At 40.0% G+C, this 18,942-nt stretch overlaps 1 protein-coding gene across 1 annotated transcript in view; it reads left to right on the forward strand.

Annotated features, from left to right (window-relative positions):
* Window positions 1-2,247: 2,247 nt before the first annotated feature.
* LOC107737850 (thyrotropin-releasing hormone-degrading ectoenzyme-like) overlaps window positions 2,248-18,942 on the forward strand; it is a 129,445-nt gene continuing 112,750 nt past the window's right edge. Inside the window, exons 1-4 of the mRNA XM_016549476.1 lie at window positions 2,248-2,356; window positions 3,237-3,258; window positions 8,296-8,569; window positions 14,993-15,119. Coding sequence (XP_016404962.1) covers window positions 2,248-2,356; window positions 3,237-3,258; window positions 8,296-8,569; window positions 14,993-15,119 — 532 coding nt within the window. The remainder of the gene's footprint in view (window positions 2,357-3,236; window positions 3,259-8,295; window positions 8,570-14,992; window positions 15,120-18,942) is intronic.

Genomic DNA, 18,942 nt, shown 5'->3' on the forward strand with positions numbered 1-18,942 from the left:
TGCCATTGTCTTTTGTCGTGTATTGAAGTTGTAACCCGCTGTTGGCCAGTCTAGTCTGTTTGTGCCTTATCAAATCTGTTCATGCCTAGTTAAGTCTGTTCATGCCTCGTCAAGTCTGTGTATCTTGTTTGTTTGGATTTTGTTTGGAGTTTGGATCACCTGTAAATAAAACTGCACTTGGGTTCTCACTACGCTCGCCTTCAGTGGACTGATTCGTTACATCTATATAGATCAATTCGGAAACTCCCTCTAAAGTTTTCCACTCATAAACAAGTCTTTGCTTGCATGGACACTCATGTGCTTGTAAATTGTAATTACAATATTTCCAACTTGAAGGGGACATTATTCACTTCAACATTAATATGTGAAGAGTTTTACTAACCTTGTCTATCTTGATCATCAAAATTCTCTTGCTCTACCAATACAGTTACTCTGTCATGACAACTCTCTGTGAGTTTAGCATGGTCATATACAAAGCAATGTTAACGTGTTTGGTTTTGGCAGAATAGATCTGCTACGCTGCTTCTTCTGCTGCAGCAGAGCAAGAACCGAGACTTGCTACTGCCAATACATCCACAGACACACTGCTGTAAGCATGTATGAAATATTGCTGCTGCACATATAACGTACATGAATTTACCCCGCACGTATAACATATGTGAAATTACCCGTAGCAGATCTATACAAGTGGAGCTGGGGAAGGTGGAGGGTTTCTGAAAGCACACTGCAAACTGCTACAGTGATGAAAGTATTTGAATGTTGAGCAGCAAGCTAATTGACTGCTGATGCGAAAAGAACCAATCAGCTGTGCCATGTGAAAGATGATGAAATTATATCAGATAGAGTTAGAAACTATTGGCCTGCGCCATAGAGTTTCATGACGGAACTTTTTTTTGTATTTTTTCTGAAAGACAAAACTGACCATAGAAAAAGTCAGATTACCCTAATGCCCACTCCAGCGCCCCTTGTGGCAAGGAAAGAGACATGCAATGTGTACTTACCGACAATTTTACTCTTGTACCTTTAAACAGCTACAGCTTGTTTTCAGTGCAAGTCAAGCAGGTGTGTGAGGTTGATTTCCCAATGGCTCTGCAGGTGGCCTCATTTTTTGCCTGAAACACAACAGCTGTTTAAGATTGCAGAAGTTCCACTTGACAAGGACATCTGCTTGATCGCTGAGATGATGAATAACAGCAAAACTTCACAGGTTTCAGAGAGACTTCACCAGATTGCTTAGATAAGGGACACTGCACTTCAGCAGACCAGTTGTGTTGTGTATATCTCTGTCCATTGTTGATTGTGATTCTTACGTTAATGTTACTTGTGGACTGCAGGGGGCAGTGTGTCTCTGCTCTGCTTATATACTGTAGTAACAAATCTCCTTCCTTCACTTTTTCTGTCTTTGTGAGTGTGTTTCTCTTCATTTCTCCCCTCTGAAATAACCCACTATGTGCTGGCAGTCACAGCTGCCCTCAAGGACTAAACAAGTCAACATTACTGGCATTAATGGCATTTTTGATTCAATTAGCCCCCCTCACAGTCCCTCCAGACTGATCTTGTGTTATATATTTTCATTCAACAGGAGGCACATGGTTCACGCACATTTGCACACCATGACACAAGCTTTTGTGTTCAGATGCCACATGGAAATTGCTTATTTTTCTCCTTAAATGCACCTCCATTTTCATTTGATCTGAAGATCTCGCAATCATTCAAGAACGTTCCATCTCAGCCCCAATATTTCATAAGAATAGGTTTGAAAATTCTTTAGGGGTAAACGGGTATAAAAGATCTTGATCGGATGGGAATCTAAATGTGTTTCCTGCCTGTTCCAATGTAGAGAATTTCAAATGTGAATAAAATCAGTTGAACTCGAAGCCCCTTTCTCCTTTTCACTTTATCCCTGTCATCTTTCCACCTCGCTTTCTCTCTCCCGGCTCCTTCAAGGGTATCTTCACACGCTCACGGCTCTCCTCTCGCTGTGCTGTTTAACCAGCCATGCCGACGGCTGCAAATTGAGAATGTTATTTGGTGTTTGGATCCGTCACTTCGTTCAAAGAGCTGCCGCTGGTCTTCCTTTATGAAACAATGACAGATGTACTGAGACAAATGTGTGGTGGAATATGTGGAGGTGGGATTAAAGTGGTAGATGGTGTTTGAAGGTTTGCGGAAAGCTTTTGAAGATGTTTGATAAATGAACAAAATCATATTATTCACAATACAACATAAGAGATAATAACTCTCACCATGTCCTTACTGATGAGAATCAAAGAGGAACAGTTTCTTCCTCATCAGTCTTCACGTGGTTCCTCACACGTGCCCAGAAATCCAGCAAAACCTCCTGGGAAGCAGAAGAGTACCCATAATTACATTTCACCATGTTACAGAAACATAAAGGTCAAAGTGCAAAGGAACAAACCACAGACAACAAACTGACATTGATAGATCATGCACCATGACCAGTGTTGATGTCCTCAAGAAAACTAGCTCCTCTGAATTGATTTTTTTTAATCATCAGAAAATATTTAATATATTCTATTTACATATCTACAATTATTTAAGATGTACTAATTTAAATTGTATTAAGTCTGTTCATTTCAAATATGCTAAACTTTATGTTTTCTGGTGAGATGGATTTTTAAAATCTTATTTCTGCTGGTCTGAAGGACGGGGTTACTCAAACATCACTGATTACAGACTAAAGCAATGGCACACATTCAATATAATACAATAAAAGCCAAGATTCAATAATTTATGGTTTGATGTCTGCTAAACCAAACCAACCAAATACAACTGCTGTATTTCATTATCTGATACGTACAAGATCAGCAGATATTCATGAGGCAGCTCAGACATCTGGACCTCGAACAACTGTTGAATATCATCCAAAACTAACAAAACGCCTGACTAACATCTGATAAAGAACTTGGAAACATCAGGATGAAGGTCTCTTACAAACAATGAGACCACATTGTCATCATTGTCAGAAGCATTTGCTGTGGTAAATGATGGCATCTTTCCTAAAAAAGAAGATAAAGGGTAAATAAATGTCAAAATGAATTCAAACAAGAAAGAAAATGTGTATTAAAAATACCAACACAGTTGTGAAAATGGCTCTCTATCATCCAGAACACTGTGCAATCGTGTTCTCCATGATACAGAGCTGGAAGTTTATTATTTGTCGAATGTATTGTAATGTGATTAATGCCTAATGACTGATGCTCTGTCATTTACAGGCGTGCATGGCCACAGACTTGTGTAAAATAAATATGATTTTTGATATTTAATTTAGTGAAAAGTTTAATAAAACAAACAAACAAACAAACATTTTTTGCTTCACGTTATTATGTTAATTAAATTAAGATAATATTCTGTATCACTACAAAACTGCTAAAAGAAAATGTTGATGCTAAAAAAGGGTGAAAAATGTATAAACCAAGGAAATAGTATCATGTTTATTATTTTAGGTTTTATACATCTTGTATATATATATATATATACATAGACCATATATATATATATATATATATATATATATATATATATATATACATAGACATAGATATATATATATAGATCTGATTTGTGCCCCCCAGGTTCATTTTCTATATTGTATTGGGGCTAAATGTTTTAAGCAGTAAAAATGGATAAACTCATTAAAGTTTGTCATTTTAAATATGTATAAATCTTCAAAAACCTTAATATGTAGAAATTATTATATGTAACAGTTTGATTCCCCCTGAAAAGTGGCTTTTCAAGCATTGTTTAAGAATCTACCAACCAATGGCAAGGGCTTGAGCTGGTCTATCTGGTCTATCTACCAATGGCAGATGGCAATAGTGTTCTGTGACCTTGCTGGAAGTGCAAACTTTTTCTCAGTGAAGTTGCACTAGTGGTGCTGAAATAGTACTGCTTGATTCTGCACCATGGACAGCAGCCTTTAGTTTTGTACAGTTGTAGCTCACATTGTTCATTTTAGTGATTATACATAGTGTTTACTCATAGGTAGAAAGGCTCTCTCTTGTCTGCCCCACACAACCTGCATGATTTTATTGAATTGATTGACACCTCCACCTTTCATGCTTTTATTGTCAAAGTAAAAAACAGACATCTTCTAATCTAATGTATTTGTGTGATGTGTAATTGTTGTGTTGAAAATACTGTCACAGCGCTGCTGTAAGATTTTGACATGTGCATGACTCAAATGCGTGTATCATTTTTTCATTTATTTAGTCTAAGTTCCATTATTCTATTGAATATTAATGCAACTCTGCAGAGAGAGAGAGAGAGAGAGAGAGAGAGAGAGAGAGAGAGAGAGAGAGAGAGAGAGATTCACAACACTCTCGCGATTGATCAGGAAGCAGGTGCTGGACCTTCATCCACATCAGACTGATATCAGAGCAGAGATGGATGTGCGGCGGGACTCGATGAGCTCCAGCATCTGACCAAACGAACTTCGTGTTTCGCGGGATCTTCGCCGAATTTTTTGCCTTTAAATCAGTCCGCCGGTTCATCCTCCGCAGTTTGAAGGTGCATCGCGTGAACGGAGGCTGATCATGAATATAAAACACATCAGATCCGTCATAAAGTCTCTCATGTGTTGTTATAATCTTCTGCTGTTACCTTGGGAACCGTTGATGCTGCCTGACTATCATATGCGCAATTAAGCACTTTTTTTGGCCAGTGCTTTCACAGAAATTTACCATGATAACCAAAATACCATAGGTACTGACTATAATAAACAATTTGGGATCTGATTCAAAAAGTGTAGAAGAATCCTACTGTCACCAAGTTATCACAGTTTTCCCATAGGAACTTTATTAACAGTGGTATTATGTAAAAATTATGGTTTTAATGGGAATTTTCTGAGGGGAGAATGAGCACTTCTTTAAGGATCACTCTTGTGAGATTCACGTCAGTGATATTATTGTATGCAAATGATGCTATGTTGATGCTGCATGACATTGATATGTAGATGTTTATTTGCATCTTAGTGCAATACCAACAAGCCTTATATTGTAATTATCTTAATTTATTCTCCTAACTAGTATTTTTGATGGCTTACACCAAAATCTAATCATTTCAGTAGCAATGTTTGCTACTTCAAAACCATCATTAATGAATACGGCATCATCTTATAAAGTAGGTTGTAATACATCTTATAACAGCAACCGCTGCGTTTTAGTTGAAACTCTGGTTGCCATAATTAAATGCATACGTTTTGTGAGATTGTCTTTATTGCCATTCTCACAAATGCTTCTTAACGTTGTATTGTCACAGGGACATGTGATGTGCAGATGTCAGGATGTCAGTAAAGTGTCAAGTACAACATGGAAGTGATACGTTTTACAAACACAACTGCCAAGGCTAAAAATGTTGCTGTTTTCCAAATATTATTACAGCATGTGTTAAAATTAACAAGATATAATCTCTGGTTCTTGATTCATAATATTCACATTCAGGTTACGGTTGAGAACTGAGTAGGCAGTTCACCTGTAACTCTAACACTACTGTCTGCATGTAATTTGCACTGTCTCTGTCTCAGACAGTCACTGTTCCTCGCTGTTTAGGGAGGTCAGAGGTCATGTAGATCTGAATAAACACTAGTCAAATCTCTGGGTACTGAAGTCACAGCTCTGTCTGATGCGACGCTCAACGATTCATTTACTGTCAGACACTGAGACGTGACCGTGGGAAGTTTTCCAGCTAGTGCTAAACATTCATAAATATGCACACAGAGTTAGATTTACATTAAAATTACCTGCAGCATTATCTTAACTATTTATACAGTTATTACCATAATGCATCAATATATAAAAAGTGAGATTAGACAGTTGGGTTTAGGAGTTCGGTTGAAATGTGCTAGTGTTCACACTAAGGCAACCCATTTTAATTTTTGAAAACCAACAGATCACCCAATATCATATTATTCAGCTCTTTAAGCTCATATATGTATTAATTATAGTGTCTTACAGCCATTTACATCCTCATATTCAGAGTGATTTCAGCTAGACAACACTCAGTATTTCTTGTTTTCTGGCTTCTGACTCTTTGTCCTCTGAGGGAAAAATGGCTCATGTTTGAATCTTTGCCCCAGGTTTTCCTGCATTTGAGACATGTTTAAACCTTGTTTTACCCTGAAGGGATCGCTTTCATGGACACACTTCATAAACCTTTTGTCCATCCTCCAGTTGCCTTTCTGTCTTGGCAATAACTGCTGGACGTCTTCCTGCTTTCAGCTGCAAAACAGCATGTCAAGGGCTCAGTGTAACGTTTCTTTAACAACCCCATGTTTGATTCAGCACAAAGTGAGGTGTTGATATTGTGAGGTCCATTGAAGAGCACGTTTGAGATAAATTCAGCACACTGATGTTCAGACAGCGTCCCGCAGCAGCTCTGAGCTCCACAGGCTGTGAAGATCATTGAGTTTAGTGTAATCAGCGCCTGCTGGCTGCTCGTACATTCGTGAACGCTGAACGGCGGGGATCTCGCAGGATTGAGAAAATACCCGTGTTTATGTAGTTAGACCTGGCCACATGAACCGTGTTGTTAGTTCACTTCAAACCGACATCTGATCATCTGGTGTTTTTTGGAGATTTATCAGTTTTTCCTTCATCCTTCACACATTTTCAGGCACAGCCGTGTCACATTAGACAACAAACTCAAACGCCTCCATGTGTATCGCTGCAGGGATTTTCACTCTGACATCCCTGTCGAATCTCCTGTGTGTCTGCTAGTCGTCTGATTTCTCATCACCTCCTGCCACAGTCTCAACTGTTCTCTTTAAATAGTGTAAAGATGTTTAAATGGTACTAGCATCTATAAATATCAGAATGAAGGGGAGGTAAACAGATGGGACATTATAGACTCATTATACATTGCTACTGCATGAATGGCTGCTAATGAGAGTAAAAAGTTGTGATAGAAATGCAGGAGCAGAAAACCCTCCTCCCCCGTCTGCTGGTCATGCTGTGGGTGGTCAAAGCCAAATCTCCCTGTGAGTCGGGCTTTAATGTCCATTAATGCAGCTTTCTGGAATGCAGCTCACCGCTTTTCTTGCTCTCTAACTTTGATAGAAAACTTCCAAGGCTGTTTATAGTTTAGACTTATAATGATATTCAGACTCAGATGTGATTCTGATGTGGTAAATGTGTAGATTATTAATGATTCACTTAACATTTACCAATCCAACTACATGTAAGATGAATTTGACAGCTTTTTATTATTTCCTTGTCGTCTAAATTGGTTCACGCTGTCAATTTGTTGACTAATGCTGTCGCAGATGGGTTTAATGTTTACAGCTGTGACAGATATATCATTATTTCTGTGTAGTAATTCTGGTGTGATTTATTATATGTCGACATTTGATGTGATTTAGTTGCTGTGCGAATCTCCTGTGTGTCTGCTAGTCGTCTGATTTCTCATCACCTCCTGCCACAGTCTCAACTGTTCTCTTTAAATAGTGTAAAGATGTTTAAATGGTACTAGCATCTATAAATATCAGAATGAAGGGGAGGTAAACAGATGGGACATTATAGACTCATTATACATTGCTACTGCATGAATGGCTGCTAATGAGAGTAAAAAGTTGTGATAGAAATGCAGGAGCAGAAAACCCTCCTCCCCCGTCTGCTGGTCATGCTGTGGGTGGTCAAAGCCAAATCTCCCTGTGAGTCGGGCTTTAATGTCCATTAATGCAGCTTTCTGGAATGCAGCTCACCGCTTTTCTTGCTCTCTAACTTTGATAGAAAACTTCCAAGGCTGTTTATAGTTTAGACTTATAATGATATTCAGACTCAGATGTGATTCTGATGTGGTAAATGTGTAGATTATTAATGATTCACTTAACATTTACCAATCCAACTACATGTAAGATGAATTTGACAGCTTTTTATTATTTCCTTGTCGTCTAAATTGGTTCACGCTGTCAATTTGTTGACTAATGCTGTCGCAGATGGGTTTAATGTTTACAGCTGTGACAGATATATCATTATTTCTGTGTAGTAATTCTGGTGTGATTTATTATATGTCGACATTTGATGTGATTTAGTTGCTGTGGTTCAAAAAGCTGTAAAAATGTTGTCCATCTTCACACCAGGAAGCTCATTAGTGTGATAAAAATGCACAGCGATGAGTTCAGAGATGGCAGTCAGAGCTAATTTGAATTCAGGAAAGTCATGTGAGCCAGTTTAATGAAGTCCAGACTCCTGAGCTACTTAAATAGCACATATTGTTCCAGAGATTTCTTTCACCTTACCTCTCTCTCATGTTCTCATTGCTGGTGTTATTCTGCAGGTTTCTCGCGGTGACGCAGTTCTCTCCGACTCACGCTAGAAAGGCCTTCCCGTGTTTCGACGAGCCCATCTATAAAGCCACATTCAGAGTGAGTCTGAAACACGAGAGCTCGTATCAGTCGCTGTCCAACATGCCAGTGGAGGCCTCGACGTCTGACGAGGACGGATGGGTGACCAACCATTTCTCCAGGACGCCCCGCATGTCCACGTACTACCTGGCCTGGGCCGTGTGCAACTTCACCTACAGAGAAGCAGTTACAGACAGTGGAGTTGTGGTGAGTCGCATTTAAAGCCCCTAAAACTCAAAGTTAGAAACAGTAAACTGAGATTTTATTATTCCACAACTCTTTTCTAAAACCTTGTGGACAGCATTTTGAGGCATCACAGATGCTTTTCCAGAAGGTGTTCTGCCTTTAAGATTCCTCATTTGCCAAATTCTAAGGCAGCCTCTCATGTATGCTTCAGAGCAAAGACAATCCCAGAATGCATTGCACAGAGTTCAGTAATAAATCAATCCAAAACAGCAAATAAGCTGAGAGAAATCAATATATACTTACAGAATATACGCTACCCAAAGTTTGGGTTCAGTAAGCAAAACATTACCAAAACATTACAAAATCTTACTGACCCCACATTTTTGGTAGTGTATGAGTACATACTGTATATTTAATTAAATACTGAAAAGTATTGATTAAGTAGTTTAATCTAATTAAAAATGTATAATCCAATATTTGCATAAACTATGTATTTTAATGCTCATAAATGTATTTTAATGTTCACAATTGTGAGATGAGTGTCATGTGTAGAGCGCTGCAGTTTATATACTATAGTTTAGGTTCCCTTAAAAGGCATCTGCCAAGACAGCAGGTTTTGGAACAGAGCTTTTATCTTGCTCACAGTGGATATGTTTATATGAAGCTTACTGTAAGTTTATATAGTCAATATAATGGTTACACAGTGGATGTGCTGTAAATGGAAAGGGTTGTCTCCACTAACATTAGTCCAGTGTCTACAACGTCATATAATTGCTTTTAAAAGGATAGTAGTCATGTGCAACACGCATTCACTTATGCTCGTGTCCAGGATTGTGTTCATGACAAACTCTTCTAGGTTTTATATATCATATGAACATGTTTTATGTGAATTATAGCCATTAAGATAATATTTGCTGTATCACTTTCAACACATGCACTTAAATGTTATTTTTTTGGCACTGAATCATCACAGTCTAAGCGGCATCAGCTGTCTGCCAACAGAGAGACATGGTTTATGCGCCGTGTTACTGATATCACGCTCAGTCAAAGCCCTGTTGTCATATTAGACACTTCCTGACGGCTTCCTCAGTGGTTCCTGCTGCGTGCCCTTGGCCGGCCTCCTCCTCATATTCGTGTAATTACTCTGATCTCCTTCAGCATGACCGCGCTCTCCTTTATCTCACTGCTTATGTGAATTATAGCCATTAAGATAATATTTGCTGTAACACTTTCAACACATGCACTTAAATGTTATTTTTTTGGCACTGAATCATCACAGTCTAAGCGGCATCATCTGTCTGCCAACAGAGAGACATGGTTTATGCGCCGTGTTACTGATATCACGCTCAGCCAAAGCCCTGTTGTCATAGTAGACACTTCCTGACGGCTTCCTCAGTGGTTCCTGCTGTGTGCCCTTGGCCGGCCTCCTCCTCATATTAGTGTAATTACTCTGATCTCCTTCAGCATGACCGCGCTCTCCTTTATCTCACTGCTGACTGTAGTGTGTGCTTCTATCTGGGGCACTTATACCCACACTGCGGCTAGTAGCGGTTAGCCGCGCAGAATAATAACTCAACAGGTTGTTAATATCAGGTCAAGTGCTGAATGTTTTGACTAAAGCTTCATTTTTTCATCAGAAAGAGCTTTGTGACGAGTGGGGGTGGGGCCGAGAGCCGTGGGAACGGAGCGAGGCCGGTGGAGTAATTGATAATGAGCGACACCTGCACCACTCACCGGTCTCGAGTCCCACGGAGGAGCGTGAATAAAGGCCTCCTGTAGTGAATCGATGCGTTTTTGTAAGAAAAATATCCATAATTAAAAATGTAACAAACAGTTTTGTGTAACGGATGTTCTGGACATCCTCTTGGCTTATATCGAAACCCTCTGACATTTTTCTTTACAAATCCTCGTTTTGTACTTCTGTTGCAAGAGGAAAGATCGTGGGAGAGGAACGTTGCAGAGGAGAGTGGAGTTATTACTCTGGGTATGGGGAAAAACACTGATCCCACACACACACACACACGTGTAAAAATCACATCAGACTCTGCAGCAGTTGGTTGGGCATTATGTAATACATTTATTATGGCTCTAGATAGTAGTGGGGAAATATAAGCATGAATTTTAACTATGAATTCATGAAGCATATACAGTTATTGATGCATTATACTGATCTGCATGTTTACAGGAGTAATGATGCCTAAGATAGAATCTGAACTGCAATAGAACTGCTGATGTGCTCCTTGTCATGCTCACCAAGGCTGCATTTGTTTGATGAAAAATATAGTAACAACAGCAATATTAATGTAAAAGAAATGTTTTCTATTTTAATATATTTTAAAATGTAATTTATTCTAATTTAGCCATTATTAAATCCAATTGTTTTATGCCAGACAGTTTTTATTTGTCTTATCATTAAGATGACAAATGTTCTTTTAATATCTAATCAAAATTTAACACCACTATACTAAATATGCCCATTACATATTCATGAAATTACTCGGCCTTATCAAAATGCATGCTCAGTGCATTTAATAGACAAAATGATGGTTTTAGCTGTAGAATAAAAATGCCTTGAAACGTCTATGTAGGTTTCAAAGTTAAAATACCAGTTTATACCAGCATGAATGTCCATCCTGATCCAGGCTGAATTATGCTGGTTTGGTTCTGGTTGAGCTGTTAAACCAGACTAACTGGTCTACACAACACAAGCTAGTGACTAGCTAGATGTTCTAACAAGGAATCAAATTGTGTAAAACTAGAAAATCATTTAGAGAAATGAATTGTAAAGCGCCTGAAGTATCTGACACAGTCAAACATATATAGAATAATAACTCAACAGGTTGTTAATATCAGGTCAAGTGCTGAATGTTTTGACTAAAGCTTCATTTTTTCATCAGAAAGAACTTTGTGACGAGTGGGGGTGGGGCCGAGAGCCGTGGGAACGGAGCGAGGCCGGTGGAGTAATTGATAATGAGCGACACCTGCACCACTCACCGGTCTCGAGTCCCACGGAGGAGCGTGAATAAAGGCCTCCTGTAGTGAATCGATGCGTTTTTGTAAGAAAAATATCCATAATTAAAAATGTAACAAACAGTTTTGTGTAACGGATGTTCTGGACATCCTCTTGGCTTATATCGAAACCCTCTGACATTTTTCTTTACAAATCCTCGTTTTGTACTTCTGTTCTCTCCTCTGCGCTTCCGCGTTCGTCACTTCTCACTGGTGCATGCGCGATGCATACTTCAAAGGAACAAAGGCAGTCTCTCGTGAACGTGCGTACGACAGTTAGCGGAAGTTACACAAAACGTTTTTAATTATGGATATTTTTCTTACAAAAACGCATTGATACGCTACAGGAGGCCTTTATTCACCGCCAGGAGCCGTGTGACGCACTTTTTTATTATGGATGGATGCGCTTTATTGGATTGCTTTTGGACTGTTGAAGAGAAACACCCGCCGACTGCCATTATAAAGCTTGGAAGAGCCAGAACATGTTTTAATATTACTCTGATTGGATTCGTCTGAAAGAAGAAAGCAGGGCCGGCCCTGGCCAATTTGCTACCCTAAGCAAGATGTTACCTGGTGCCCCTTGCCTCACATTAACATTAGTGAATATTAACTAACTTGAACTAACAATGAATAATACATTTATAATAGGGATGCACTGAAATGAAAATTCTTGGCCGAAGCCGAAACCAAACAAAATGGAACACTGGGCCGAAGGCCGAATACCGAACACGGTTTTTAGAGTTTTTTTCCCCCATGTATTTTGCCAATTTTTTTCACCATTGCTCAAATTAAATAGTCAAAATGTGCTTTTTACTGTTTTGTCTTGCTTTTCAAAGAAAAAATCAGTTACAAAACAACAATTTAAAAATATTTACCACTGCATACATTACACACATAACAACATTTTTTAACATTCTAGCAGACATTATACCAACAAAGCACAATTTTAACTTAAAATTAATAAGTTAGTAAAATTATATTTTTTTGGCCATCAGACCCCCTTCTTGAATCAGGCATGTATTTATTACTATACAAATAAAAGCAGCCTTGCTGAGCAGAAGAGTCTTCTTTTAAAACATTAGAAAATATTACAGATTCCAATTTGAACACTATGTGAACACATTTTTTTTTTGTAAAAAGTGTATAGGTACGCTAGAGACCCCAGGTATGTAAATGTGTAAGTAGGCCTATATTTTTCCTGCTCAACTATATTTACATATCTGGTGACTCAATAAGTGCAATGCATCTTTATTTCTCGAGGTGGCACTGTTTGATACACAATGATGATGTAATGTTTCACTCATAATTACCGCAGGCATAAAACAAAAGAATATCATCAGCAAAAATTGAACTGGTTTGAATGGCTTTACTGCAGAGCAATCACTGTACGCAATAAAATATTAATGTCACTGTCATTTGATGGTGGATGTGGTGAATAAGCTCCCAGTGATTTGATTTTGAAGTCATTGAAAACGATAGTTTTGAGAATATGGTTGAGATCGTGAATATGAGGCAGATGCTGAATATACTGTGGAAGTGCGCTCTGACGATGACAGCGATGGTAAAATCATCTGCTCAAATTGAACCCTTCTAAGTTTCAAAAGGTAACGAAATATGCTTTATTTTATTCTTCTGTAATTATTCTTAAAATATCAAGAGAGTTTTTTGCTATTGCAGAAGTTAGAGATCCATCCGTGCTGGATATATAGGTCCGGGTCGCTAAAGACCCGAATATGTAGCTAATTATGATTGGCGAAACATTCATGCATTTAAGGGCTAACGTTAGTTTATTTATATGATCATCATCATTCATTACATCACATTACCTCTGTCTTTGTCCCGTTTTTCTTCTTCTTCTCTTATTTTTTTTTCTTCCCTGGGCACCAGAGGGCTTTGGTGTTTTTGACATAGTGATATTTTATTAGTGAACATCTATCACAATCAGGTAGCTGATGTATGTGGAAGTGCGGCTGAGTGGGATGAGTCGGGAGAGCAATAAAATAGTTATGTTTTTGTGGGACGATCGCTTTTTTTGTAATATTTTAAATTCATATTATTGAAGTAGTATTGTTAATAAAAAAATAATAGCCAAGTAAAAAAAAAAAAAAAAATTCATTTTGGCACCCCTAGGGATCTGCGGTGCCCCTAGCATTTGCCTATTCCGCCTATGCCACGGGCCAGCCCTGGAAGAAAGTCACACCTAGGATGCCTTGAGGGTGAGTAAATCATGGGATAATTTTCATTTTTGGGTTAACTATCACTTTAAGTCTCTGTCAAGCTGCCGTCAACAAAACCAAACAAACAAATGAAGCAGCCAGCACTGGAGTCAGATTAAACAATCTCCACACCGGCTGATTAATGAAGTGTCTCTTGATTGTCAACTTGAGCACTTTGTCTAATTACAGGTTGTTTTAAAATCACATTGATTTGATTGAACTTTGAATCATTTCCACAGCCCTAAGTGCCGCCCATTCATCTTTATATCAGACGCAGAGCTGATCGATACACCAGCAACTTGTGAGGTAAACAACACATAATTCAATGTGCATTGCTGCCAGGCTCTGAAACAAAGCCTTTCCTGCTGCTTGTTTTGCACTGTAACTCTGTTAGTGTAGGAGGACATTCATTCTGACTAGATGGATGCCCGTTCAGAAAGCCGTGCCGTGCATCAGCCTTCGGCTAAAAGAGTCCAAGATCATTTTTACTGTGGGAATATATTTCCCACAGAGCCACACCTCACACACTTTCCCTCTCACACTTTCTCTCTCACATGCATATAATAGTTCAGAATAATGCAAATGCTTTGTCTTTTTGGTTTTTCATGGAAATCGAATTAGTTTCCAGAGACAAATGTGTAAAATGCTATTTTATTAAAGTCCTTGCTTACAATTGATGGAAATAATCAAATTTAAAACAAATGTATGGAGGAGTTTTCAGCAGCTACAGCCCAATAACATCATGGTTTATGAAAGTGCAGGCAGTTCATTTAAAGGTGCCATAACTCCTGCAGAACGGGCTGCTTACTTTTCAATGGCCTTGGTTCTGAAGTATATTTCTTTCCCAGTCGATAAGGATTTTAAATGAGTTGTTTAATAAAACATTAAGCCATGCATTAAACCAACCAACTCTGAGGTGAATCAAAAAAAAAAATTTTACAAACTTTGATTTGAACAAGACAAGTATACAAAACTGGAAGGAACAAGACTGTATGCATGAGGGGTGAAGAAAAGTACACTTGAATCACAAAATTCACAAGCCAGATGAAGGCATTTGGCAGATATGTTCACAATGGATTACCCTTGGAACTGTATCTTTCAAGTCCATAACTGTTATCCTTGAGGGAATTCAGGTTAGGAATAAACACAGAGCCGTATAAGAGTCATTCATTCAGCACCTGACTTCTGTTCTCTCTCTTCTTATGTTGCGTTGTCATAGATTCGGCTGTACGCCAGACCTGACGCCATCCAGAGCGGATCGGGGGACTACGCTCTGCACATCACCAAGAGACTCCTGCACTTTTACCAGGATTACTTCAAAGTGAAATATTCCCTCCCTAAATTAGGTAAGACGGCGGTGAAATGTCTTCGGCTTTGTCTGGCTTCAGTGATGCTTTTGAAACGGCAATAAAAGTTATTCTCATGGGAAACCGGGTGATTTTTCATTGTTCCATTTGTACTCCCAAACAGTTCTTTGTGACTTTGTTGTTTTTTTGCTCGTTTAAAGAGGTGAAGGAGTGTCAGTGGCAACTCAGTTCTTGCGTTTATTGATCCTAAAAGCATTTTAGGCCATTTGTGGCTGTGTTTGGTCTTGGGAATTGGAGCACACAGCACATGTGTGGTGTTAAAGTGTGCGTTTGTCACTGTATTGACGTGTGTGCTACTGTATGTTGTTGTAAGTGTGCGTGCGCTTGTGCTGGACTGCCTCACATCAGACTCTCTCTGTGCCAGTGTTTCGCTCCATTGGGTTCCTGTCAGTTCTCTGTATTCATTTGAATACAGTCATCAATCTCTCTGGGCTTCTGTCTGTCTGTCTTTCACTCTCCTCCCCCGCCTGCTCACTTCCTCTGTAAATGTGTGTGTTTGTGCGTTTGTATGTAAGTGTGTATTTGAGTGTGCATGTAATATTAATCATGTTTGCTTACACTCATAAACGCTCTCTGGGAAGCATTTGCCCTGTTTGCTAATCGGGTTAAGACCCTCTCAATATTCAAAGTACATTTCAGCGATTTTCTCTCTGAATTTCTTTCATTCTCATTTTCACCTCCTGGTAAATCCAGTTTAAGCTGTTAACTGTGTTTTGGAATTGCCAGTCACTCTGCTAGTTTGCAGCAGCTAATGACCTGCTAGCATCTTCCAAAACACAGCAACCAGCTTAAGCCAGTTTTTTCTAGGACTTTAAATCTATACACCTATAAATATAAATCTATAATTAAATCCCAATGATAATGTGGGAAATGTAGCAGTTTGGCTAATTTAGTTTATCATAAATGCTTGTCAGTAGATTTAGAAGTGCATTTTATGTTAAGACAGTAAAGTCATTATGAAATTTCATATTTAAATCCTATATATATATATATATATATATGGGTAAAAAAAAGCTAATTAGCTACTTTGCATTTAATATAAATTTAAACTATATTTTCGCTAAATTGTAAGTAACATGCAATTAAGTGTCCGAAAACATTACATTGAGTTTGCACATAACTATTTTCTTTTAAAGTATATTATTTAAAAGTAGTCTTTTTTACAAGGGTAAAAGCATACCAAGTTGATCCCACAGGAGAAAGTAACTATTTTATGATTAGCTAATTGCAATAGGGAATTTCGTGCAATTTTTGTCCAATTTGCCAAAATGTAAAATAGTTACGAATTGTCATGAGATTGTGTTAGACATATTGGCTCAAAAGCCTCTGGCCTTATGCTTCATACAGATGGAAATTCTGTTTAGGATACGTGATAATCTATATATGATAATATGATAACTTGACTGTTCCCTATCGAATGGGAACTCGCACTGCGTCCCCTAGAGGACACTTTGGGGAACGCCCTCAGCGTGACCGGTGTCTGAAGTGCATGTGGAAACACGACAATGAACTTGTCATTGGCCCATGACGTGTTACTGGTGCGACCAAGAGTATAAAAGGGCACCTGTAGCACACGTCATCAGCTTCTTGTCTTCAGCCGTTTTGTTTGTGTGTGCGTGTGTAACAGAACGTTGGAAAAGAAAAAAAATAAAAATAAATGTCTGAGCGCAGTTTTAAAAGATGTGTCCCACCGTGTGAAAGGTACATCACACCTAGTGATGCTCATGAGCTTTGTGTGGCGTGTCTGGGGGCACAGCATGCACGGGCGGGTGTCTGGAAGCCCGGTCTCCGGTTTCTTCTGATCCGGCAGAGAGCATGTTACTCGGCCGGTCTAGCTCCGAGGAGATAGACGTGACAGGAGTTGAGGCGGAGGCTACATCACAACCCGCCTCCTCCTCGTCACCCGCGTATGGGGAACTCTTGGACGTCATGACCCGCGCCACCGCCAGGCTAACCCTGGACTGGTCGGCGGAGATGCAGGAACGCGAGTCTAGTGGCCGTCTGGATGAGCGTTTCCTAGCAGGTCATAAACGCTCCGCCCCTCCGAGCCTTCCATTCCTCCCTGAGCTTCACAGCGAGCTGTTGAGGTCATGGAGGAATCCTTTCTCTGCCCGCGTCTTTCCCCCTAACAAGTCAAACTACGCTAATGTGAAGGGGCTGGAAGACAGCGGGTACACGAAGATGCCTCAGATGGAGGAATCCCTTGCGGGTTATCTCGCTGCTCCCCAGGCATCTTCGTGGAGGGCTCCTACCTTGCCTTCGAAGCCGTGCCAGTTTACATCTAGGCTCGTGGGCAAGGCATACGCGGCGGCTGGGCAGGCGGGCGGTACCCTGCATACTATCTCTGTATTGCAGGCTTACCAAGCGGATCTGCTAAAGGACACTGATGAATTCATCAGCTCAGCTTTCTCTGTTATACGAATTGTTATGGGTGTGTTGAGAAGATGGGCAGTATTGCAGCTTGCATTCCCATTTCTTAATTTGTTATGCAATAAGGCAGGGCACTTCCCCTTCTGTATTGCGCTTAACACTGTGAGATATATGCGAGAAGGGTGGGCTATTCCGCGGCTCGCGTCCCACTTCCTCGGCTGTAATCCTCACAGTATTATATGGTTTGAGGTACAAATTATCGAAGCCAAGAAAGGCAAGCCGTAGCCCTGAGTTCAAGGCTTAATTTGATTTACTGTTAGCTTTTGTTAAGAAGCGCTTACTGCCGCAGTTGAACGTTGTTTCAGTTTATGTTGTCATTTGCAACTTGAAAGTATTTTTTTCTTCTACAAATTTTGTTATGTAGTGGGAATCAGTCACTAATTTCAATTCGTAGTTTTGCCAGTACAACGGCGGTTTTCCCGTGGTATCGGTGTTAGGTTGTGAGATATGTTGAGGAACGTGGGCTATTCCGCGAATCGCGTCCCTCTCCCTCAGCTTTCTCTGTTATACGAATTGTTATGGGTGTGTTGAGAAGATGGGCAGTATTGCAGCTTGCATTCCCATTTCTTAATTTGTTATGCAATAAGGCAGGGCACTTCCCCTTCTGTATTGCGCTTAACACTGTGAGATATATGCGAGAAGGGTGGGCTATTCCGTGGCTCGCGTCCCACGCCCTCCGCTGTAATCCTCACAGTATTATATGGTTTGAGGTACATGGGCAGTAACGCTTCTTGCGTTCCCACTTCTTGATTTACTGTGTGCCAGCGCAGGGAAAGATTTTCTCTCTGTTTGTGTGCACAGATGTGAGAATTACGCGGAGATGGTGGGCTATTCCGCGGCTCGCGTCCCACTTCCTCGGCTATGATCCTCACAATATGATAACGGTTGAAGTAGATGGGCTATATCGCTTCTCGCGTTCCCACTTCTTATGACCTGCAGTGCTTACCACAAGGGGGTTTCCCTTCGTTTGTGCGGATAAATGTGAGAACTACGCGGAGATGGTGGGCTATTCCGCGGCTCGCGTCCCACCTCTTCGGCTATGATCCTCACAATATCAAGACGTTTAAAAGTAGATGGGCAGTACCGCTTCTCGCGTTCCCACTTCTTGTAAATTACCATGTGATAGCGCAGGAGGGGTTTCCCTCCGCTGTGTGCATAGATGTGAGAAGTGCGCAGAGATGGTGGGCTTTTCCGCGGCTCGCGTCCCACCTCTTCGGCTATGATCCTCACAATATCAAGACGTTTAAAAGTAGATGGGCAGTACCGCTTCTCGCGTTCCCACTTCTTGTAAATTACCATGTGATAGCGCAGGAGGGGTTTCCCTCCGTTTGTGTGCATAGATGTGAGAAGTGCGCGGAGATGGTGGGCTATT

This window comes from Sinocyclocheilus rhinocerous, unplaced genomic scaffold, assembly GCF_001515625.1.
Source record: "Sinocyclocheilus rhinocerous isolate Xijiao unplaced genomic scaffold, SAMN03320098_v1.1 scaffold3086, whole genome shotgun sequence".
NCBI lineage: Eukaryota > Metazoa > Chordata > Actinopteri > Cypriniformes > Cyprinidae > Sinocyclocheilus > Sinocyclocheilus rhinocerous.